Below are 25510 nucleotides of genomic sequence, written 5' to 3'. Positions count from 1 at the left end.
CCATGTTCATTGTATCATTATTCACAATAGCCAAGATAGGAAAACAACCTAAATGCCCTTGACAGATGAGCAAGAAAAGAAAATGTGGTATATCCATATAACAGAATATTATTCGGCCTTTAAAAGGAAGGAAATCCTACCATACATGACAACATGGATGAACCCAGAAGACATTATGCTCAGTGAAACAGGCCAGTCACAGAAGGACAGACACTGCACAACTGCACTTATACGAGGCACCTAAAACAGTCAGACTCGTAGAAGCAGAGGGTAATGGTGACTGCCAGGAGTTAGCGAAGGGAGAAATGGAGAGGTGCTATTCAAAACTCATAAGGTTTCAGTTGTGTAAGATGAGTAATATCTAGAGATCCATACGTCAGCTCATTAAATCCTCATAAATATTAAGATAGATACTATTCCTGTGGCACAAGTAACTCCTTGCCATGATGTCTCAGCCAGTGAGTGGAAGAATCTGAACAAGAACCTCCCTAGCTCGGCAAATTTCCAAGATGCCGGAACATTAGTCAGAGTTTGCAAGGTCAGCTCCTGCCCCGCTACGCTCTCCCCCACTCTCCACTCATTCCCCCCCGCCATGATGAGAACAAGATGCTGGAGTTTATCCCGCAGGCAAATGACCACATTGCCTGTCTGGCCTTAGGAGAGCCCTACTCTGACCATAACTAACTATCTTCCATCTGTCTTTCAATTATCACCTTCCACGAACTATAAACCTAAAATGTAGGCCAGGTCTCTGGATTTTCTGCAGCAGCCTAAGGCACATGTCTTTTTTATTTTGACCAAACAGTTGCAAAATTCTGTGCTCCACCTTTCTTCTGACGTGGTCACCCAACTCTGCCATGTGTTTCCATCGTCAACCTCATAGCAACAGCCCCAGGAGAAACAAGGGCGAAGCAATCACACAAAGTCCCACAGATGGAAGCAACTGGAGACTTGCTGTATTATCCTCAGGTTCTGTAGGCTGATGATGGTTAGTTCTTAAACTTAAGAAGGATATAACATGATGAGCTGGGCATCCAAGCTAAAAAGCTACACTAGATATCATAAACTAGAAACCTAAAGTTATCTTTAGTCATATAAAACTATCTTCAGTGGATACAAGATGGGCAAAGAAGGAAATATTCAAGGGGAAGGGAGAAAGACCTTAATTTTACAATTCTAACTTTACCCACCCACTGCAATCTACTTCACAGAATCAAATCTATAGAGATTTATGTGCTCTTATTCCACATCACCAAATTTTAAAAAGGGAGGTGGACAATCCCAAGGAGATTGAATTTCTTTTCCAAAGTGACACAGTGAGACAGGCACTCAGGATTCTAACTTCAAGTAGAATTCAGGTCTCCTAACATTTAAATAGCAACAAACCAACTCATGAACCACATACTGACCAAAATTAAAGTCAACACAACACATGATACCAACTGATATTTCTTTAGGAAAATAAAAATGGAACAATGAATTACCTATTTTAGACTTTGGTTTGTTCAAATACCACAATTTTCCATAGACATGGGCCATACTTCATTATGCACAAGCTAATTCCTAAGTATTATGTGTAAAGATTTTCATGTGCCAGCAATATTAAATTAAAAATTAACTCATATTACTACATTGTGCTCATTTCTTCAAAATGGAGAGACTGAAAAACAATTTTTTGTCTATTATACTAGTATGGTTTAGATTCAACATTAATTTGTGTTTGGACTTCACCTGAGTGGCTCAAAATCAAATTTTTCCACCAATGCAAATAATGGATCTGAGTCAGGAGGCTGCTACAACAGGCGGGCAGGAGCTTGAGTGTCTGAAATAACAGGGTCAGGTCAGTAGAAATGGAAAGAAGCTACAGATATGAGAATGGTACCAAGATTTCAAGTCTGACGAAATAGGATAGTGATGGCAATAAAAGAGAAAAAGAATACAGGAGAAAGATGGCCAAGGCGTGGGAATAAGGAACAAGGTTGGGCTGCTGAATCTCATGTGCACACGTGACACCCACAGGGACGTATCCAACAGGAAGGCAGAAAGAACTCAGGTGGACTTCAAGTGAAAAGTCCAGAGTAGAGATAGACGTGGAAGCCAATACGTTAAAAGATAACCACTGAAATCATGAGAACAACAGCAATAATACCAGATCACCGAGAGGAAGCACACAGTGAGATGAAGAAAAGCTGGCAGAGGCCCACACTGGGGTTGTTAGCAATGGGAAGAGTCCGTGTGACGAAGGACAAGATGGAGCAGGTCAGGGAAGCAGGACAAACCAAGAGAGGTTCAGGATCTATTCCGGAGATGGAAAGAAAAGAGTGACCTGTGCCAGAGACCACAGAGAGGCAAGAGTGAGCGGGAGAGGAGGGCTCTTGGATTGGGTGGGTGGTCAGTGTGGTGGGGCAGAAAACAATGTGGCAAGAAACTGAAGAGAGAAAGGAAGGAAAGGCAGCCATGTCTACCGGCCTCCTGATAAAGCCTGAGGACGTCGGGGAGAAAGGCCTAGGACTGTAACTTGAGAGACAGCACAGCAAAGGGGAAGAACCAATATTATTATGTCAGCCATGCATATCAACTACATGAAGAGCTTCAAGTACATCTGGCAAAAGCATATGAAAACTTGGGTCTAGACAACAACCATTCTGCTCATTAAAATCCACTCCCCACTAATATATATAAAATAGATAACTAATGAGGACCTACTGTATAGCACAGGGAACTCCACTCACTACTCTGTAATAGCCTATATGTGAAAAGGATCTAAAAAAGAGTGGGTATATGTATACATATAACTGATTCACTTTGCTGTACACCTGAAAGTAACACAACATTATAAATCAACTATACTCCAATAAAAATTTTTTAAAAAATCCACTCCCCCCAAACATACACTCTCTCTCTCTCACGCGTGCACGCACACACACACACACACACACACACTTCTAAATGAAAATGACTCTTCTAATACAAATACAAAAAGAGGACCTACATTTTATCAAAATTGTAGATGCCATAAACTACACAGTTTGAAATACACCTTGTAAGTTTTATGTCAACATTTTACTCAAGAAATGACCTCTTAGTTTTTGAAATGCCTTGCTACTTTTATATCATTTTGACCTGAATTTGGTACTATCATGAGTCATTAGAGAGGAAAAAAAATCCATTAAAAATACAATTGAATTTTAGTTAACTCCAAAGTTGTATTGAAAATATTAGCAAAGCCTTTATACTCTATACTGTGATGCTTACGTTACGAAACAATTCTCAAAAGCTCCCAAATATCAAAGATTTTTCAGGCGTCAATGTTCTTATCCATGTGATGTCTTAGCACATGCTTTGTGTTTACATAAAAATATGGTTTTCAATCATTAAATGACCTACAAGGTTGAAGTTATGAAAAATGGTCATGAAAGCAGCAAATACCTGAGGTACTCACAGCTGTGGAGTAGGGATTATGAGCTCCAGTATTTTCAGCCCAGCAGCCACATCCATAAAGAGCAGCCTGGAGGGAAAAATAGATAAATACAATATTTTAAGATTATTATATGTAATTACTAGCTTTCAACAGAAGACAGAAATCATACCCATCTAATAAAGCCTCATCTAATAATGATGTATAGCAAATGAGCGATAACCAGAGGTTGTATAAGACCTACCCAAGGAATGGTTCTAACATTAACAAAACTATATTTTCAGCTATGTACTAATCTAAAAATTTTCAGAAAATAGCAAAAGAAAGTTTCTTAGTCTCATAAACAGCAATTTTTTCCTTCCCTGAAAAATCTTCCCTCTATTGTAGTTTGCCAGGTGTTGCTCTTCTGGCCCCTTGAAATCACTGTGGTTGCCTTAAAATAACACTTGTCGGGCCTCCCTGGTGGCGCAGTGGTTGAGAGTCCGCCTGCCGATGCAGGGGACACGGGTTCGTGCCCCGGTCCGGGAGGATCCCACATGCCGCGGAGCGGCTGGGCCCGTGAGCCATGGGCGCTGAGCTTGCGCGTCCGGCAACGGCAGAGGCCACGACAGTGAGAGGCCCACATATCACAAAAAAATAAAAAATAAAAAAAAATAACACTTGTCAAACTAGGTGTGAGTCAGATTTCTTAGGGACCATGATGATAGGAAGCTTGGTTCCCAGATACCATGATGGTCTGGAGGTTAGCCCAGGGATCAGCATTATTAACCCAGGCCTAGGAGCCCGGAACGCGGGTGGTCCTCCTGCCACGCTCTAGCAAACGCTGCTTTAGGTTTTGTTGCCTTTTCCCTGCCTTCTTCGGGATGGCACAACAGGAACTGCAAACAGGTATACACCGAAGGGCCCAGTATCTGCTCACCACTGTGCTAGATTCTGCCAGATAGAAAGAAAGGAGACAAAAAGGCCTGTTCAAGCTAATTGCTTTGTGAGGTGGTGGAATAAATTTATATGTCTGAAACCACCAGGAACACAATAAGCTGCTGTGGTTTTATAAAAGTGTGTGACAATCATTCCTATTTTGTTTCCAACAGTGCCACCCAGAACGTCTGGATTCACCTCTTCAATATTCACAATCATTTTCTCTGCCTTTGGAAGGGGAATCACAATTGATAACTGTTCCATTCCTTAGAAGCAGAATTAGAAAAACCCTTAGATAGCTATTACAGAGAAATACAAGGAGGCATGGTCAAGAATGTTCATTATCACCTGTTTGATAAGAATAAAATACTGAAAACAACATACATTCAATCAGTACAGAAATGGCTAAATAAACATTGGCATAGCAGTATGTGGAATTTGTTTCAAACATGAGAAAAAAGGATTAAGTTTCTTTAAAAAGATTTTTAAGAACCATTACAGAAGAAACTCTGAAACCTATTGAGTTAAAAAAAAACAAAACAGCAAACTACAAGACATTCAGTAATCTCTGTGATTGATAAAGGCAAAAGATACTCCCATAAAATGGTACTGTTATATTCTAGAAACTCACTTGTGAGGACTGGAAGAAGAAGCTTAGACTGAGAATGGTGACCAGACAGACTTCAGCTTTCTATGATATTTTATTCTTTTTTACAAGGACCTCAGAACTAATTTGCTCTAATATTCTACCCAGAACAAGGATTTTCGTGAAATATCCCAGGCACTTCTGATACTGAGAACCTCACCACCTCATGTGGGAACATATACCCCTTCTGGACACTTTCCATTGGTGGAAAGTTCTTCCTTAACTTCCACCCACCAATCCTAGGTCTACTCTCTGGAAATACTTTAACCTTCCCCTGAAGTTCTCCAAACTTTTGAAAACATCTATTCTAATGCCCTGATTCTCTTTTCTCTCTCAAAGAATTTGTGAACTGCTCCCCAAGACATTGAGATGCACACACCCATCCCACTTCCCTAATGACCCTCCTTGAGAAATGATCCAGAGTCCAGGATAATTGGAGGTGAAGTCTGACCATGTTCGTGAGATCCACAGTTGCCATCCCCCACTGTCAATGACAATACCCCTCTTAAAAGTAGAACCAAGAACTGAACACAACACCCCTGATATGGCAGACATATTGAAAACACCACGCTTCTAAAACACACAAGACAGCTGGGTGAGAGTGGCAACTAAAAGCTCTATGGAATTAATTCAACATATGGATTTCAGAATAAGATGGCAGACTTGTGGGATAAGCCATTCCACTGGTACTACCTAGGCTGGGTGTTGGGTCAGCTGAAGCCTCAGAGAACATGTGACCTTGGTGGAAGGGTCCATTCTTCCTTCACTGGAAACCCTGGATCTTAGCCCATTGCCCTTTCCATTTCCCACAATTATCTTGACCAGGAGTCTGCACCTAAAAAATAGTAAATGTGGCCAAGAGGACACCCCTGAGAAGCCCAGTGGAGGCCATGAAAAGGAAGTTTATTCTTACTCTTGTTTCTCCTCTCTATGCAAATTTCCTTTATGCTACCTCTCCTCAATTTCATGACCGAAAGTTGTCTTCCTTCTTAAGCTTCTGAAATTGGTTGGGCTGAGACAGTGATGGCTAAGATAAAAGAAAGAATCAGAGACGGTCCGTCTCTTATCCACTCCTCTGGATAAAACATAACAACCTTAAGCAGATCTTTAAAAACAAGAGCAACAGCAAAAGGCTTCCTTCTTTTTAGTAGTAAAATTTTATCAAAGCTATTATCATGCAGTAAAAGTAGGTCATAGAAATGATGATATTATTATAATTTAATCTTCTCTGGGTCTTTGTTTCCTCTTTTATAAAATGAGGGTAATAAAAACACCCACCTCACAGTCTTGTAGGCACACTTGCTGCACAGAGCCAGTGATTAATAAACAGCAGCTGCAGCTGTTATTAGGAGGCACTATGATAAGCAATTGAAATGCATTATGTCATTTAACCTTCTAGAACTTTGTAAGGTAGCTATTTATCCCCATTTTATAGTTGTGGAAAGTAGAACTTAACGACAGCAGGATGCAGCTGGCTCCTCAGTCTGGAGACAGTGGCGGGGGGGGGGGGGGGGGGTGGTCCAGAATAAAGTTTTACCTAAATCCCAAATCCACACTCTTAGCCCCTTAACTCAACTGCCTGTTTGTGTGTGGGTAGGGTGAGGGTTAGGGGAGAGTAGAACATAATGACAATAATTTCTCTCTCATGTCCCGTTTGAAAGTTCTAACCGTTACGATAAGCTGAGGAAGCAAACAAGTTCAAATTCAAATTGCCACTTCAGCAGCTGGGTAATACGGGTAATATGCTAAAATTTTTAAAGAGTTACTTGTGCATTTAAAATGTATATAAGAATAGCTAGTTTCAGCACATTTTTTAAAAATAATTAATCTTTGCTTTTTAAAATAGTTTGCTTGAGTATTTTGTTTCATTCTGTCCTGATCCTCAAGAAGAACAGCTCTTTACCTCCCATCTGACACTTGCATATTTCTAGGCTTATTCCTTCTCCTCTGAGCAATATAACATGATTAAGCAACTGTGTTTTCCTGTAAGCACCTTTCTTTACTCCTCCACACCCCTTCCTGATTTATCAGCTCTCACAAACTATGCATTCATAAACTAGACAAGTGGGGCAAATCAATATGCAAGGTTTTTTTTTTTAATTGAGGTACAATTGACACACATTATATTAGCTTCAGGTGTACAAAATAATCATTCAGGGCTTCCCTGGTGGCGCCGTGGTTGAGAGTCTGCCTGCCAATGCAGGGGACACGGGTTCGTGCCCTGGTCCAGGAAGATCCCATATGCCGTGGAGCGGCTGGGCCTGTGAGCTGTGGCCGCTGAGCCTGCGCATCCGGAGGCTGTGCTCCGCAGGGGGAGAGGCCACAACAGTGAGAGGCCCGTGGACCACATAAAAATATATATAATAGTAATCATCATCATCATTAAATATTTGTATATATTGCAAAATGATCACCACAATTAGCCTAATTAACATCTGTCATCATACACAGTTACAGAATTATTTTTCTTGTAGTGAGAACTTTTAAGACCTACTCTCTTAGCAACTTTCAAATGTGTATGTGTTAAGTTTTACAGTATTTCTTTTTCCAGGGCAACCCCACGTGCAGGGTTCGGTGTAATATCCTGCTAACGTAGTCCAGCACGATCCTTGGTTCTGTTGTTGCTATTTTGCTAACGAAAACAAACAAAAACCAGTAAGAAAGTCATGGGAATTGCAATGCAATGAAGGCGCCTCTGCTGGCTTTTCTCTCTCTTTCTCCACCGAGGCATCCAGATCTGATATGCCAAGCTTGGTTTTCTTATTCCAAACTTGACAAATACACAGGGCTTTATAATGTGGAAAAATACCATGACCAGACAAAGGCCTTTTATATTGAGTTCAAAGCATTTCCACATGTTGAGTAATCATTCCTCATAAATCCCCTTGTATGGTAGGCAAAGAGTAGCACAAAATTAATTATTCTTCCCTTCCCCTTCCCCTTCCCACCATAGGACTGTGAGTGGCTTGTCCACAATAAAGGGCAGATCAGGGAACATCACTTGGGGCTTTGCAAAGATGTCCTCCACGAAGCAGATCACTCTGTTCCAAGCACTAGCTAACCACCGTGTCCAAAGCAACTGTGACACTGACTCTTCTTCAAACATGGGAGACAAAGCACACAGAGCCTGCCAAGAGGTGCTACAGATGCAACACGAGATCCAAGCACTGAGCTTAAGCACACCCTGTGCAACAACTTTAACAGATTCTGTGAGGGTGTCCAATTCATTTGTTCACTCAACAAATATTTATTAAGGCTGTAAGTAATGTGCCAAATTGGTTTATTCTCAGAAAGGTTATTAGATCAAATGGATTGTTAAATTTCATTCTCAGTTGGGTACTAAAGGCTGGATGGAGATGGGGAGTCAGGGGTGAAGAAGATGTGCAAGTGAACAGGGAATAAGCCAGCGGCACATAAATTAGACCCTTCTATCTCGATTTCTCAAGTGGTATCATGTGTTGGTGACTTGGACTACTAGTCAGTCTATAAAATAGCTGAAATGCCTAATCAGAGGAGGGATTAGAGGGTCAAAATGTTACTGTTGCTTGAATGGAGGAAATACAAAATGTAACTCTAAAACTGTTTTTCCACCTGGAAAGCAAGCAGCCATACAGTCAGGTGCTGGATCCTAAAGAGAATGACATTTACAAAGAAAGAAAATGGAAATGGATGCACATTTATTAAATGTCTGATAAATGCCCAGGCCAGTAGCTAGCCTGCTGAAAGTAGCCAAACATAGGATTACCAATTATAAAGATCAGGAAGAACCCTATCACTGTGAGATAGGTTTTAATTTTAGAAAGAATCCTGAACAGGTATTTGATGATTTATACTACATAAGTGCTAAGAACAATAATCATTTGTTTTTTCTAAAGAAAAAAAAAATATCTCTACTGGTTCAAAAACGTGTGGGCTAGAAAATTCCATGTTTCGACTTGGAAAGCTAGTTTAAAAACCCCAGAATCACTTACCTGCCCCACTCTCCCTGGATGTTTCAAGGCCAAGCCTCCACTGGAGACGGCGGCAGCCACGTTCCCTTCATGGTCCACGACCACAGCGCCCACCGTGTCCAAAGTGCCCGAGTCATTCTCCTGCAGAGCAAAAGTGGCCAGAGCATTCGCTAAGCACAATGTGTGACAATGATGTGACCACAGAGCACTTGTCAGGACAATCATGACATAACAAAATCTGAGCTAATCCTTAACCGGAACATTCAGCAATCTCCTGAAATTATTTATTATCAAGTTGCCACTTAATCCGGTTCAAGTCAAAACTTATTTTCCACTGTAAGATCCTGAACCAAGGGTGTCTGGCTGCTTTTCTCTAATAATAAGCCTAATGTGCCTTTCTAAGGGAGGAAGAAAAAAACGATTTAATATAAATTACAGTATATCGCCGTGTCTCCTAAATCTCAAGAATTAAGTTCCTTAATCTCAAGAATTAATTGAGAATTTATAGAGGAAAAGATCTAAGTGAACTAATAAATGTCCTTATTAGTATTTTTAAAATATTATATACAAATTTCTAAAAGTAATATATTCAGCACAATAAATGAAGAGAGTGACATTTCTAGTCTTGGTGTAGACCATGCTACAATTTTCTTTTATAATTCCTTCCTTGTGAGAAAATGGCAAGCTCCCTTCTCTGCTATATTAATAACATGGTTGCCAATCATATGGCAGAAAACTGCACATTCTTGGGAGGCATCTTTGTGTTTCTGTGTCTTGTTCCAGGTGCCACATGCTTAAGGCATTTCACATGTAGTGACCACAGCAGCTGTCTCCTACCTCAAAGATTTCTGGTTCACCTGTGCAAGGCAGACAAACTTTACACTGCTGGATAAAAATCAGAAGTAAAGGAAGTGGGAACAAAGTTTCATGAAAAATTATCTTTTTTATGTATTAAAAAGGAGGGCTACTACAGGTCTTTAGGTTCATAGTGGTCATGGTGGTATTCTTACACTAGGGCACTGGTGCCCCAGAACCTGAGACCCCTACCCTCACCCTGGCACTCAAGTCTGTATGAAAGAGTCAGGCAGAAGCCCATGTTCAATGAGACCAGCTCTCCCTCCTGTGTGGTTTATGCTCATACTACTTACTGAGCAAGATATCATTTGTGCTGAGGAGGTACCTGCCTGAGTGGTGTTTGAAATACCACATTAAGGCTAGCCCCAGGAAAGTCAATGGGATCCCAAGGCTGCCTCAGAAGTTGAAAAACATTGAAGGGAGTTTTGAAATATTGGAAGCAGAATGCAAACAAAAGATTTTTCCTTAAAGGAAACTAGAAAATGCAGAGGCAGAGTATGCCACAATGAATAATATATTAAGTCTATTAGGAGAAGGTATATCTAGATGTTTGCATTTCTTTGGTTCTTTCTCTAAATTCTAACTCCCCTTAAATATACTGTTCCACTATGACAGTACTTACTTTGATACAACAGGTGTTAACTGACTGAAATGAGTGCTGTGTCCCTACTCTCCCTTTTAACAGCAGCTGGGGAAGACCAGCCAGTGGATCAACGTGGCCATATCCCAGAATATCACAGTTCTTCTGGTGGTAGGTTGTCTGACTTTTAAGGACAATTTCCTAACCTGACTGTAAACCTCTGAGGAAAGGTCAGATCCACTGTTTCATTCTGCACACAGCAGACATTCAGGACATCCTTATTCTTTAAGACAACCCTCAGAATGGGAGAAAATATTTGCAAACGAAGCAACCAACAAGGGATAATCTCCAAAATATACAAACAGCTCATGCAGCTCAATATCAAAAAAACAAATAACCCAATCAAAAGATCTAAATAGGCATTTCTCCAAAGAACACATACAGATGGCCAAAAAGCACATGAGAAGATGCTCAACATCACTAATTACTAGAGAAATGCGAATCAAAACTACAATGAGGTATCACGTCACATCAGTCAGAATGGCCATCATCAAAAAATCTTCAAACAATACATGCTGGAGAGGGTGTGGAGAAAAGGGAACCCTCTTGCACTGTTGGTGGGAATGTAAATTGGTACAGTCACTATGGAGAACAGTATGGAGATTCCTTATAAACCTAAAAATAGAGCTACCATATGACCCAGCAATCCCACTCCTAGGCATATAGCTGGAGAAAACCAGAATTTGAAAGGATGCATGCACCCCTATATTCACTGCAGCACTATTTACTACAGTCAGTCCATCGACAGAGGAATGGACAAAGAAGATGTGGTACATCTTCTAAATGTCCATCGACAGAGGAATGGATAAAGAAGATGTGGTACATATATACAATAGAATATTACTCAGCCATAAAGAGGAACGAAATAGTGTCATTTGCAGAGACATGGATAGACCTAGAGACTGTCATACAGAGGGAAGTAAGTCAGAAAGAGTAAAACAAATATCATATATTATCGCTTATATGTGGAATCTAAAAAAATGGTACAGATGAACTTATCAGCAAAGCAGAAATAGTCACAGACGCAGACAACAAACTTACGGTTACCAAGGGGGAAAGAAGGGGTGGGACAAATTGGGAGATTGGAATTGACACGTATACACCACTATGCATAAAATAGATAACTAATGGGAACCTACTGTTCTCAGTGCTCTGTGGTGACCTAAATAAGAAAGAAATCTTAAAAAGTGTGTATATATGTATACATATAACTGATTCACTTTACTGTACAGCAGAAACTAACACAGCATTGTAAAGCAACTATACTCCAATAAAAATTTAAAAAATAAAAATAAAATAAATTTGGAGTGGGCTTCCCTGGTGGCGCAGTGGTTGAGACTCCACCTGCCGATGCTAAGGGACACGGGTTTGTGTCCCGGTCCGGGAAGATCCCACATGCCACGGAGCAGCTAGGCCCATGAGCTATGGCCGCTGAGCCTGCGCGTCCGGAGCCTGTGCTCCACAACAGGAGAGGCCACAGCAGTGAGAGGCCCACGTACAGCAAAAAAATTAAAATAAAGTAAATAAATAAATAAATTTGGAGTAAATAAAGCACATCTGTATCCCTGGTGTAACAAAACCAAGCCCAGTAAGTGACGATATATGCCCTGCCATTCTAACGTCAGTCTTCCATCTCCTTTTCTCAAGATTCAATTTCATACAAGGCCAGAGAATGACACTATCTTAGGGAAGATTAACAATAATCAGGTTTACTCATTTGGTATAGACTAAGTGGAGTCTGTCTTCTTTGGTAGATAAGATGGAATTATCAAAGTAAAGAAATTCATTGGACACACTTTATTCCAGAAAAGAGAGATAATCCTAAAGACAAATGTATTTTTAAGATGAACATTTGTTTCATTTTTCTAAGAAATAATTCCTAAATCTTTATATCCTTGCAACCTCAGAGGGAGATTGTTTCTTGTTCAGATGCCAAGTCTTATGTCATCTATAGGAGGGCTTCTCAAACTTTAATGTGCATACAAATCAACTGGAGAATCTGTTTAAATGCAGATTATGATGGAGTAATCCAGAATCAGTCACGACTGTACACCTAAAAACCTCCGAGTGATGCTGATGCTACTGCTCCATGGACCCTACTTTGAGAAACAAGGTCTGATAGCATCCCACAAGGTCATTATCAGCCAGATGTCTGCTCTACTCATTCTAAGGCAAATAATTTTATAGGCACAAATCTGCTGAAGAAGAAACTTAAACCACCTAAAACCAAAATTATGTCAGCAAAAAAGATTTAAGCTCTATCTTGTTCAACTACCAACTGGCAGCATATCACCACAACCATAACACCATGGATATACTACAAAGTATTTTAAAGTATGATCTTATTAGTCTTACTGGTTCTTTTAGAAATAGACAACTCTCATGCAAATAAAGAGGCACTATAAAATAACTTTCCTCAAAAACAGCAACAACAAAGTCAGGAAAGGGTATTCTTTATTAGTTCTTTTTTTATTCACTGTGACTGCTGATCCTACTCAAACATTCTATAAAGTAGAATTTTACTGAGGGGACACATAACATATACACAATGATACACATTATCTGTAAAACAATTCTCTTAGCATTTCAGTCAGGATATTGTGAACTATAACTCTTATCCCTAACCAAACTACTATAGAAAGACACAAAAGAATTATACATAGATGGATTTACTGTAACTTGTTTTTCAAAAATGAAAAATCAAGCGAAAAATAGAGAATCCTGTTCCAAATTAAGTTAAATATTCCTAATGGCTTCCAACACCTGCAAAAATCAGAATTACTTCATAAATATTCAAGAATTAGTTCACAGGTTTCACATACTGAAAAGCAACTTGAAGGATGATGAAATAACATTTAAGCATTTTTATGAAGTGCAGATAAATTGAGTGAAAAACACTGGTTTTGGCTATAATAATTTCACAGAGCTCGTTTGTACAAGAATGAAATCTAAGAAAGGCTAAAAAACACACAATGACTGTTATTATATAGAGCTGCTATTATACTCTTACACTCCATAAATACTTAGAAGTACACGCACCACATAGATACACATGGACCTATTGTCCCTGACTGAAACATGCTAGTTGCATTAATTTTTTAGATAAAATTGTGACTAAAAAGCAGTGGCATAAACTATAGCTCCCATCAGAATAAACACATGTTTATTGGCATAGAGATTGCATGTGTTATGGAAAAGACTGAAATAAAACTTTCTTGAAGTAACCAAGGATCTAGTAATCTCTGTTGGGCTTAATGTCAAAAGTTTTCATTTTTCTTGCTCCAAGTTGGAGATGGCTATTACACAGTTATTGTAAGAATTAAATTAAGTAACAAACGTAAACTAATAAATCCATCAGAACAAAATGTAGGTACTTTCCACATGAAAATTAAGCCTCTAACCTGCACTCTGAACTCTGAAACCTGCCAAGAGACACCATCTATCAGTTACTTATCTCATTAACTTGGTCTTCCTTCTGTACAGAATTACTCAAATATCAAATAGCTAAAATATAAGAATAATATCTCAAGTGTAAAAGTGCATCCTGAAACTGATGTATGGTGGGATTATCCTAATACAATAATAATACGTTGCTGTTTTTTTTTAAAGATACCAAACCTTCCTAGTACACCTTTGTTAGGCTGAAAGCAACATTATGATTGGCCTGAGCTTCCACTTGAGAGAAACAGCTGACTTAACGCCCTCTGTGACAGCACAGTAACTTCAGCATAAAGCTTTACCACCTTCGAGCATCCTAAAGATGGAACGATACCTCTGGCTACAAGAGACTTAGATCTGGCTCCAGGTCTAACTCCTAAAACCAGCCCCCTACAGTGGGGCCACTGTGGGCTCAGAGTATATCAGCTGTGTGTGTAAAAGAAGTACAATTTAGCTAGAATTATCTACTTTCATGTATCTGGCTTGGCTGAAACCAAGGAAAATTTGGATATAAGAATATCCAGTGACCCTTCAGAAAATCACCCTTCTGATGTCCAATACTACAAATGATGCTTCTGTAAGCTACAGTCATAATGTCTATTTTTAAATAATCCTTGATTTTCTTTGCTTAATAAATATGCATTAAAATTTTTGCAGCCCTATATAATTAGTGCCAAACATATCTAAAACAGAGAAAAAAATTATATTATATAAAAATCTCTATTATTAATTCCCTAAATCACTCAACTCTGAAAACAGAAACATTTTCAGCTCAAAATAAAAATAAAGTGTGTTAACAATGCTTTTAAGGGGCTTTAATATATCTGGATTACAGCTTTAATTATAAATTCATATAATAACAAGTTCCAGAGGATTACCCCAAAATTCCAGACTCTCAAAGGACAATGTTTTCCAACTGGCAGAATTCCTATATAGTGTTCTGGTGGCTAATCTCAGTTTGTTTTTTTTTTAATAATCTTACAAATAACGAATTACGGATTTTTTTCTCTTCAAAATGGAACCATTTGAGAGCCTCAGTGTGCATGTTGAGTGAGCACGTGTAAGTGATGGTAGAGACCAGATGAACATACTCATGACTTAGATTATTGAACTTAGATTATGAACATACTCATGACTTAGATTATTACACAGTTGAACAGTAAAAACCACCACAATGATAGCTTTACACAGCTTTAAATAATTCTTATTCTTATTCATATGTTATTTAATTAATATTATTTAATTTGAACTCATAATGAACCACTGGTTAAGGATAGCAATATACTGGAGTTGAAATAAAAATTAAGGAATTTAAGAATGATGATAATTCTGACAAGTTCCTTAAGATAATATTAACTAGATCATTAAATTGCATCCATTTGATAAAAACACTTATAGAATACATCTCAATGACTTAAAATCAGTTTAAAAATTAATGATGAATATATCTAATTTGGCTTCTTGTTTTTCTGGAATAAGTATTAATCACAATTTTAAAATTCTAAATCAAAAAAAATTTAATTCTAAATTAAATATACACACCTAGCTATGACCCAGCAACTACAGCCCTAAATATTTACCCAAGAGAAAGCAAAATATATATGACAAAAGACTTGTCAAGAAATGTTTATAGCACCTTAGTCAAACTGCAAGAGTCAAAACCTGGAAACAACCTAAATGTCTATCAAGAGGGGAATGGGTACACAAACTGTGATAGAGGCAACAGTGGAGGACTGCTCAGCAATAAAAAAGAACTAGTGATATGTACGACCATATGGATAATCTTTTAGATGTATGCTGAGTAAAAGAAGCTGGACACAAGAGAGTACATAATATATGATCCCATTCATCTGAAGTTTTAGAACAGGTAAAACTACTCTATGGTGAAAAAGAATCAGAAAAATAGTTGTCTTGGGAAGGAGGCGTGGACTATGAAGGGGTGTGAGGAAACTTTCTAGAGGAGTAGCAATATCATATCTTGTTACATGGTTGTATACACATATCAAAATTCGTCAAATTATACACTTAAGATTGTGTGTGCGTTGCTGTTTGTTAAGTTTTACCTTAAAAAAAGAAATCAACAGCTGATGTATCTATCTTAAAGTACACAACCAAGAATTCAAAACGGCAGGTCATGAACAAATTTTTCAACTTTTTCCTAATAGTATAATACAGTTATATTTATATAACATTTAATACACATTTGACTGCAATTGTAAGCAAGTGGGGGTGATGGAAAATATGAAAGAGATAGTAAAAAATATGAATGAGAAAAAGTCTACCGTATGCCCAACTGGAAAGAACTGACAGAATAGAGAAGTGAAAATATTTAAAGAGAAAATAGCTCAAATTTCCCCAGAACTGATGAAAAACAAGAATCCAGATCTCTTGGAAACCAGAGAGAAAGAAAAGGAGCCAGATAGAAAGGAAAGCTCACCACAACAGAATGAAGGCAGAATTCCCAAAGTCCAATGGGAGCCAGAAGGCAGTGGTGTATTTTCAAGGTACTCAGAGAAAAGTAACTATAAACCTAGAAGTGGGTACCTAACAAAATTACCTTTTAGGAACAAAAATAAAATAAATACATTTATAAATAAAAAAATAAAATTTGTTTACCACCAAGAGACCTGCACTTAATGAAATCCTAAAGGACCATTCTATTTAATACTGCAAACTGCCCTCCTCCTAATCCACCCTACCACCTTCTCAGAGGCATTCCTAACCTTCCTTTCTTGACTCTACTTTATCTTTTTCCCATAACATGTCATCATCTTCTAAAATATACCACATATTTTCATGTTATTTAAACTGCCAATCTCCCCCGAGACTGGAAGCTTGACAAAGGCAGTAATCTTTGTATGTTTTAGGGACTTCCCTGGTGGCCCAGTGGTAAAGAATCCTCCTTCCAATGCAGGGGACATGGGCTCGATCCCTGGTTGGGGAACTAAGATCCCACATGCCGCAGAGCAACTGAAACCCACGTGTCACAACTACTGAGCCCGCATGCCGCAATCTAGAGAGCCCACACACCCTGGAGCCCACACGCCCTGGAGTCCACGCATCACAATTAGAGAGAGAAAACCCGCATACCACAACTAGAGAGAAGCCCGGGCGCCACAACTGGAGAGAAGCCCGCGCCTCAGGGAAAGATCCCACATGCCTCAACGAAGACCCTGTGTGCTGCAACTAAGACCCACCACAGCCAAAAAAAATAAAGATGATAAAGAAATAAAATTTTTAAATCTTTGTATGTTTTATTCACTAACATACACTAAGCACCCAGAAAAGTACTTGATACCTCTTAAGCACTCAATAAATACCTGTTGAATGAATGAATGAATAAACAAATGAACGATATACTTAAGAAGAAGGAAAATAACTGCTGTCATACGAACGCGTCCTTCCAAAATGTACATGTTGAAATCCTAATCCCCAAGGTGACAGTATTAGGAGGTGGGGCACTGGAAGATGATTATGTCATGAAGGCAGAGCCCTCACAAATGGGATTATGCCATTCTAGAAGAAGCCCAAGAAGCTCCATTGTCCCTTCTGCCATGTAAGGTTATAGCAAAAAAGATAGCCATCTAGGAAGTGGGTCCTCAGCAGACACCAAATCTGCCTACGCCTTGACGTGGGACTTCCCAGCCTCCAGAACTGTGATAAATAAATTTCTATTGTTTGTAAGCCATCCGGTCTATGGTATTTTGTTATAGCAGTCTGAAAGGACTAAGACAATAAACCAAGAAGGAAAAGGACATTCAGGAATGAAACGAGGAACAGGTAAGCAAATAAAATGGCAAAACTTCATGTAAATCAAAATTAATATTGTCTTTACAAATAATAGTTAGGGACTTCCCTTGTGGTGCAGTTGTTAAGAATCCACCTGCCAGTGCAGGTGACACGGGTTCGAGCCCTGGACCAGGAAGATCCCACATGCCGTGGAGCAACTAAGCCTGTGTGCCACAACTACTGAGCCTCCATTCTAGAGCCCACGTGCCACAACTACTGAGCTCACGTGCCACAACTACTGAAGCCCACGGGCCTAGAGCCCATGCGCCACAACAAGAGAAGCCACCAAAACGAGAAGCCCATGCACCACAACAAAGAGTAGCCCCCGCTCACCACGGCTAGAGAAAGCCCGTGTGCAGCAACAAAGACCCGACACAGCCAAAAATAAATAAATTAAAAATAATAATGGTTATTATTAGAAGGTCAAGATTGGGTTTTAAAATCTGGCTATATGTTACTTATCAGAGATACACTTGAAAAATAAGGATATGGAAAAGCTGGAAGTAAGAGGACAGGGAAAAGAGAGAGATACCAAGCAGGTACCAATCCAAACAACGTAGCTATATTAACATCAAGAAAATTAAGTTTTAAGACAAAAAGTTAATAGAACTAAAGGGTCTCTATGTGATAAATACTGAAAGTTTAGATACACCAGGGAGATATAGTAACTCTAAATTTGTATGTACCTAAAATAAAAAATAGCCTCAAATGTATGTAAAGCAAAAACTGAGCAACAAAGAGAAATCAGCAAACCATAATACCTCACCATGAGATATTTTAATACATTTCTCCCAACTATGAATAGGTCAAATGACCAAAATAATAATAATAATAATAATAATCAGTAAGAAATAAAAGATCTGAACAGCATATTAAAAAGCTTAATTAGATAGGCATTCACAGAATTCTGTACCAATTGGCCTGGAAGCATTCTTTTCAAACACAAATAAATATTTACAAAAATTGACCATACATTAATCCATAAACTAAATCACAACAAACTTCAAGAAACATTATCAAGGCACAAAAACAGAAATATAGATCAATGGAACAGGATAGAAAGCCCAGAGATAAACCCACGCACATATGGTCACCTTATCTTGGATAAAGGAGGCAAGAATATACAGTGGAGAAAAGACAGCCCCTTCAATAAGTGGTGCTGGGAAAACTGGACAGGTACATGTAAAAGTATGAAATTAGAACACTCCCTAACACCATACATGAAACTAAACTCAAAATGGATTAAAGAACTAAATGTAACCCCAGACACTCTCAAACTCTTAAAGGAAAACATAGGCAGAACACTCTATGACATAAATCACAGCAAGATCCTTTTTGAACCACCTTCTAGAGAAATGGAAATAAAAACAAAAATACACAAATGGGACCTAATGAAACTTAAAAGCTTTTGTACAGCAAAGGAAACCATAAACAAGACCAAAAGACAACCCTCAGAATAGGAGAAAATATTTGCAAATGAAGCAACTGACAAAGGATTAATCTCCCAAATTTACAGCCAGCTCATGCAGCTCAATAACAAAAAAACAAACAACCCAATCCAAAAATGGACAGGAGACCTAAATAGACATTTCTCCAAAGAAGATATACAGATTGCCAACAAACACATGAAAGAATGCTCAACATCATTAATCATTAGAGAAATGCAAATCAAAACTACAATGAGATATCTTCTCACACCGGTCAGAATGGCCATCATCAAAAATTCTAGAAACAATAAATGCTGGAGAGGGTGTGGAGAAAAGGGAACCCTCTTGCACAATTGGTGGGAATGTAAATTGATACAGCCACTATGGAGAACAGTATGGAGGTTCCTTAAAAAACTACAAATAGAACTACCATATGACCCAGCAATCCCACTACTGGGCATATACCCTGAGAAAACCATAATTCAAAAAGAGTCATGTACCACAATGTTCATTGCAGCTCTATTTACAACAGCCAGGACATGGAAGCAACCTAAGTGTCCATCGACAGATGAATGGATAAAGAAGATGTGGCACATATATACAATGGAATATTACTCAGCCATAAAAAGAAACGAAATTGAGTTATGTGTAGTGAGGTGGATGGACCTAGCGTCTGTCATATAGAGTGAAGTAAGTCAGAAAGAGAAAAACAAATACTGTATGCTAACACATATATATGGAATCTAAGGGAAAAAAACAAACAAAAAAATCACGAAGAACCTAGGGGTAAGACGGGAATAAAGACACAGACCCACTAGAACATGGACTTGAGGATATGGGGAGGGGGAAGGGTAAGCTGTGACAAAGTGAGAGAGTGGCACGGACATACATAGAATACCAAACGTAAAATAGATAGCTAGTGGGAAGCAGCCGCATAGCACAAGGAGATCAGCCAGGTGGTTTGTGAGCACCTAGTGGGGTGGGATACGGAGGGTGGGAGGGAGGGAGACGCAAGAGGGAAGAGATATGGGAACATATGTATATGTATAACTGATTCACTTTGTTATGAAGCAGAAACTAACACACCATTGTAAAGCAATTATACTCCAATAAAGATGTTTAAAAAAAAAAGAAAAAGAAACATTATCGAACAGAATACACTCTCTAACTACAATACAATTAAGTTAGGAGTCAATAAAGGTAAATAAAATTTAAAAATTAAGAAAGAAAAAAGTACTTCTAAATAACTTATGGATCAAATAAGAAATCTAAATAGAAACAAAAATATTTAATAATGAATGATAACAAAAATATTACATTTCAAAACTTGTGAGAGATATAGTAAAAGTGGCACTTAGAGGGAAATTAATACCCAAAATATTAATATTAGAAAAGGAAACAAAATTAATAAGCTACGTGTCCAACTAAACAAGTTAGAAAGAGAATAAGTTAAACACAAGGAGAAAAAACAGAGATAAGATGAAAAATCAATGAAAGACGAATAAACACTAGGTGAAAAGATCCAAAAAGCAATAAAATAAATAAAAAGGAAAAAGAAGGGTAAAATTGATTCTGTGACAAAACAATTTGTTGTTTTAAAGCTCAGCAAAGGCCTGGCCCTCCTGCCTTCTCTTCCAGTATGAGCCTTGGCTCTTCCGGAGTAACAGCAGATACTATTAAACTCCACACTATAGATGGCATCCTGACTCGCTTGCACTTCAGCCAGTGCAAATATTGCTCTCTCCTCCCCTACCCTTGCCCCACATCAAAACACTGCCCTTCTTCAAGTCCCAGGGCCTCAGTAACTCCAGAAAAGGTCTCCTGAATCATTTCCCATCCACATGGGGGCCCTGGCCCTAAAAGTACAACCTAAACCCCTGTGTGTAAGACTTTTATACACTGGCTTGTTCTAAGCTCTTTGGTGGCTTGTCTTCCCCCACTTCCACCTGGAAGCAGCAACTAACAAAGTGTCATAAGATAAATACTTTTTAATTGAACCTCATCAATAACTCAAACTTCTTGTCCTCTGAAACTGCATCTTGCTCAATTTTTATGCACAATCCAGACTCAGCCTATCCAAAGTAGTTTTCCTATAACCTGACGTTTCTCTGATTATTTCATATTTAGATATTCCCTGAATGTAATGCTTTTGCACATCACTCCTAAATGGGTTCTGTCTCAAAAGCACATCCTTAAACAACTGCTGAGAAATCTTTCGCTGGTCCCATAGTAACCAAACTAAAGTCCAGACTCGTTTCTCACAATGTGGAAGTGATCTTTATTTCAGGACGTTGTGCATGCCCTTTGGTCTACTGTTCAAAACAAACTTCTAAGGCTCTTACCATCAAACACTAAGCCTCTCACTTTATCTATAAAGAAATGATATATCTTTATATTGGTCACACACTCCACCGTTCAATGTTTTCTTTTGGTAACACTTCTTTACTGCCTTCCCAACCCCTTAAATCAATCATCTGGCACAAGATCACACTCCTCGTTTTTGACTAACCAATTCAGTTTCTTTAATTCCAGACTGCTTTCCTAAAAGCTCTAAATAATTAATACCCGTACAGTATTTGAGTCTTAACTTCACTTTTTCCACTGGCCATCCTTCACTATCTTAAACTCAGTCACTGCCGTCTGGGAAACATGCTCAAGGGAGAAGGAGGGAATTGAGATTATCTGGCAGTTTCACTTCATAGAGGCGCATATATGAGAGGACTTCAACCACACAGATAGCGCAACACGCTACCAGCACACACACTAATAGGCTATGAATGTCATTACCTGGGCAGATTAAAAAACACATAAATAAATGAGCTAAGACCTTGCTAATTAAATAGACAGCAACAAAGTCTCTTTAATAAGAGCAGGCAACCTTTTGCAATTTAGTTGTCCAATTTGGCTCTTTCCAGGAACACCTGGCCGTGGTCTGGACCTCTGGTCTTTCATTTCAGAGCTTACATTTACCTTCTCGGGATAAAATTACACTTTTTCTTTTAAATTCCAGAGCTCCAATGGCCTTTGAACTGAGTCTTAAAGCAGTGGGGAATAACAGATAAAGGACTCAAAGGTAACTTGGACAATCTGGAGTCTATTCTTGCCAGTGAAACACCATGACAATTGGGATGGGTCATTAACCTGGATTTAAGTTCCACCCTCCCCAGATTGAAGAACAATAATTGACACGACTTTAATAACACAGTAATAAGTTACTTTATTTGATATGAGATTTCTAAAGCAATATTCATTTGACCGTATAATTACGAGTATACTCACAAAAATAGAAATTATTATTCAAAATCACAAATATATAACAACTAAAGATCAGCATATTAAAAAGCAAAAAGGAGCCAAAAAATGCCCATATACTTATTTTCTTTTTGTTCCTCAAAAGATTAAAAATCTTATTAGAAATCAGATATAATTCTTTGATTTCAAAGAATTACAAAGAGTAGGAAGGAGCTAAGTATATTCTAGGATGTAAAATACAATCTAAACTAATCATGATAGTACTATATCTTAGAAATTCTAACGCCATTCAAATTAACCTCAATGATGTTTTCAGAGATTCCCAACACTCAAAAGCCTGTGTTTAATGCAAATAACCACCAGGACAGGCCCCACTCACACATACTGTGTTTCAAAACATTCTCCTCATTTGCTTCTAAGTACAGTTATTGCAAACAGACGTTCAGGGACACCTCTGCCTGTGTACTTAACTTCCTCTTTGGTCTATTTTACTTTGCTAAATTCTGTGGACAGTTGAATCCTATCGGCTGCCGTGCCCCCACTGGGGATTACAGGCTGTCGAAACCAGAGCTTGGTTTGACCAGCAAAGTGCACTATTTTGGTTTTTGAATACCTAAAAATGGAACATGTATTGCCACCCCCGCCACCCCTCTAGATGGTCTCACATATGTAGGCTACCTGCCTGGCCCCCATAAGCATTTGGGTTCGAAACCACTGTCCTGCAGAAACTCTGTGGTGCTTCTCACAGGCTTCTTCTAAACTAGACTTTCTCTTTCTCTCTACAGTTATGTAATAAGCCCTACTCTTTATCCAAGCCCCAGCTTAAATTCTACCTCTTCCATAAAGCCTACCAGGTGCTTATGGTAATTTATCCATCCTGATAATCCCTGCAGCTCTCACGGATGGTTTCATTCTTCTAGCACATACCAAATGGTATGATTTCCCTTTATTGTTTAATTCCTCTGGACCAAACGGGCAGGGCCTCTCTATTTACTCCTAAAGCCTACTTAAAAATCTGTATATAAATAGTACTCAATAAATGTTTGCTGGTGATAATGTTGAAGTCAAGGTAAAATAGGTACTGGAAAAAAACAAAAACAAAAACTGAAGATCCCATGAGGCCATGGCCTCTGGTAGAAACTCCACTCAAAGCCTGTGCACTCCTCAAGGTCACTTGCTAGTTCCTCATAACCTCAGGTGACACAAATCAATGGAGCAATGAAAATGGGGCACTCCCTATCCCTTGAACAAACGACATACAATGACCACAGAAGAGATGGCAATGCTTGTAAAATAAAAATGCTCTCAACACAGAAAAAAAAAAAAAAAGCACAATCACAAGCATCATAGACTTGTCTTAGCTTGCAAGGCAATCCCCGTTTCCATTCTATCCTCCGTCCCTCCTCGGAAAATCACACCACCAAAATAAACAGGCGCTAGAAAATGGGTAGGAATTTTTGTTAAGGTGAAAGTCTATTCTTTTTCCTAGAAAAAGACACATGGTCTAGGAGTACATTTGTAAAACAGGCATTTTTACCTGCATAACAGGAGAGGGACTTGGTCACGTTTCTCTAGATGGCTAGATGGGAACGCCCCCTTGTGGACACTTCCTGACTCACCTCTGGAATGGTCAGCTGCAACTGTGAGCTGTTTCTAAGAAATTATTTCCCAACAATCATTTCCCTCACTTACTCAATAGTATTATCAATAGTAATATTTCAGATAACCAAACTCTTCTTTCATTACATCCCCAAATACAAGCTTGTTAAAAGTGAGACATAGTTTTGAACTAATGTATGCTTGAAGCAATTAAAAGATTCAAACTTATCTTGAAAGACCATAAGACTTACAATTAAAGAAAATAACACACACTTTGCTCTCTCAAAATTAACATTAGTATCATTGGCTGTAGATGTTTAAGTTAGTAATATCAATTGAGTAAAGGTATTGTTTCTAGGCACTGTGATAAGGATAAAAAAACAAAATGCTCATGCTTCCATATGCCTGCACAGATATGATAAAATAATCACACACCAATCTCAAAATGTCAAAGGTAGTAGATAATTCAATTCAACAAGCATTTATTGAGTGCCCATTATACGTACTAAGTAGAAGAAAGGAATGGGTTTTGATCTGGGTGGCATTTGAGCTGGTCCTTAATCCAAAGGACTTGGATTAGAATTTCAGTAGGTGGAGAAGTGGCTGGTATTCCATTATTAATTATCATTTATTCCACAAAGAGAAAGAGACATGAGAAAAACTTAGAAATAAGAACTTTCAGCAACTCCATGAAAAATCAAATACAGAAATGTAGTTGGTAAGAGAAAAAAAGATTATTCAGAAGAGAAATAATGCAAGAGTAGGCTGGGCTCAAGTTTCAAGAGGGTTCATGAAGTCAGTTCTAAAAACTTTGGGTTTTAAGCTACATATAGTAAAGATTCTATTAAAGTTCCTCTCAGAAGAAGGACAAGACCAATGAAGGTATTTTTAAGGAAATGTATCTAGGGATAATACACAGAATTAAAGAGGAATGGAAAAAGGCTAGAACCAGGGAAGCCAGTTATAAAGATACTGCAACCATCCAGCCACCAAGGTAAAAAGGTATAGACTTGAGGGTGGTAAATATATCAAAAAGAAGCAAGCAAAAACAAAACAAAACAAAAACTAGTGCCTGTATTCATTAAACCAACTGAGTATTTATTATATGCCAAGCTGAGACACCATGGCAACCAAAACAGATATAATCCCTGTCCTCCTACCTGCACTCCTCTAGGGAAAGGGAAAGACATCAAATAAGCACACTCAGAGAGGCAGCTGGAGCAGCACGACAGTTTGGGAAAGAGAAAGACATCAAATAAGCACACTCAGAGAGGCAGCTGGAGCAGCACGACAGTTTAAATGACAGGTGGGAGGGGGAGAGGCAATATTCCTGGGATCTGGAATCACAGGGACAAAGGACCTGACTCAGGCAGAATCTTGACAGTGTGACCCAGACTGAGAGTAAAAGAGCAAAAGACTGAAAAGAAAGACAGGCACCTGCTCTTATCGAGTCCTGTGGGCTCTGTTAAGGGGCCTATACTTTATTCTTAAGAGCAGCTGGAAGTCACTGAAGAGTTTAAATAGGGTCATGACAAAATCAAATTGCACTTTTAAGTGATTCCACAAACGCTGGGTATA

At 38.6% G+C, this 25510-nt stretch overlaps 1 protein-coding gene across 1 annotated transcript in view; it reads right to left on the bottom strand.

Moving 5' to 3' along the window:
- The window catches only part of TASP1 (taspase 1), a 236680-nt gene that overhangs the window by 126559 nt on the left and 84611 nt on the right, over positions 1-25510 (bottom strand). Inside the window, exons 9-10 of the mRNA XM_007450197.1 lie at positions 8954-9073; positions 3430-3508 (exon numbers count right to left, since the gene is read on the bottom strand). Of these exons, the coding sequence (XP_007450259.1) occupies positions 3430-3508; positions 8954-9073 (199 nt within the window). The remainder of the gene's footprint in view (positions 1-3429; positions 3509-8953; positions 9074-25510) is intronic.

The sequence above is a fragment of the Lipotes vexillifer genome, unplaced genomic scaffold (assembly GCF_000442215.2).
Source record: "Lipotes vexillifer unplaced genomic scaffold, Lipotes_vexillifer_v1.1 scaffold137, whole genome shotgun sequence".
Lineage (NCBI taxonomy): Eukaryota > Metazoa > Chordata > Mammalia > Artiodactyla > Lipotidae > Lipotes > Lipotes vexillifer.
The sequence above is the reverse complement of the archived record's forward strand: the minus strand, read 5'-3'. Positions and strand labels throughout refer to the sequence as shown.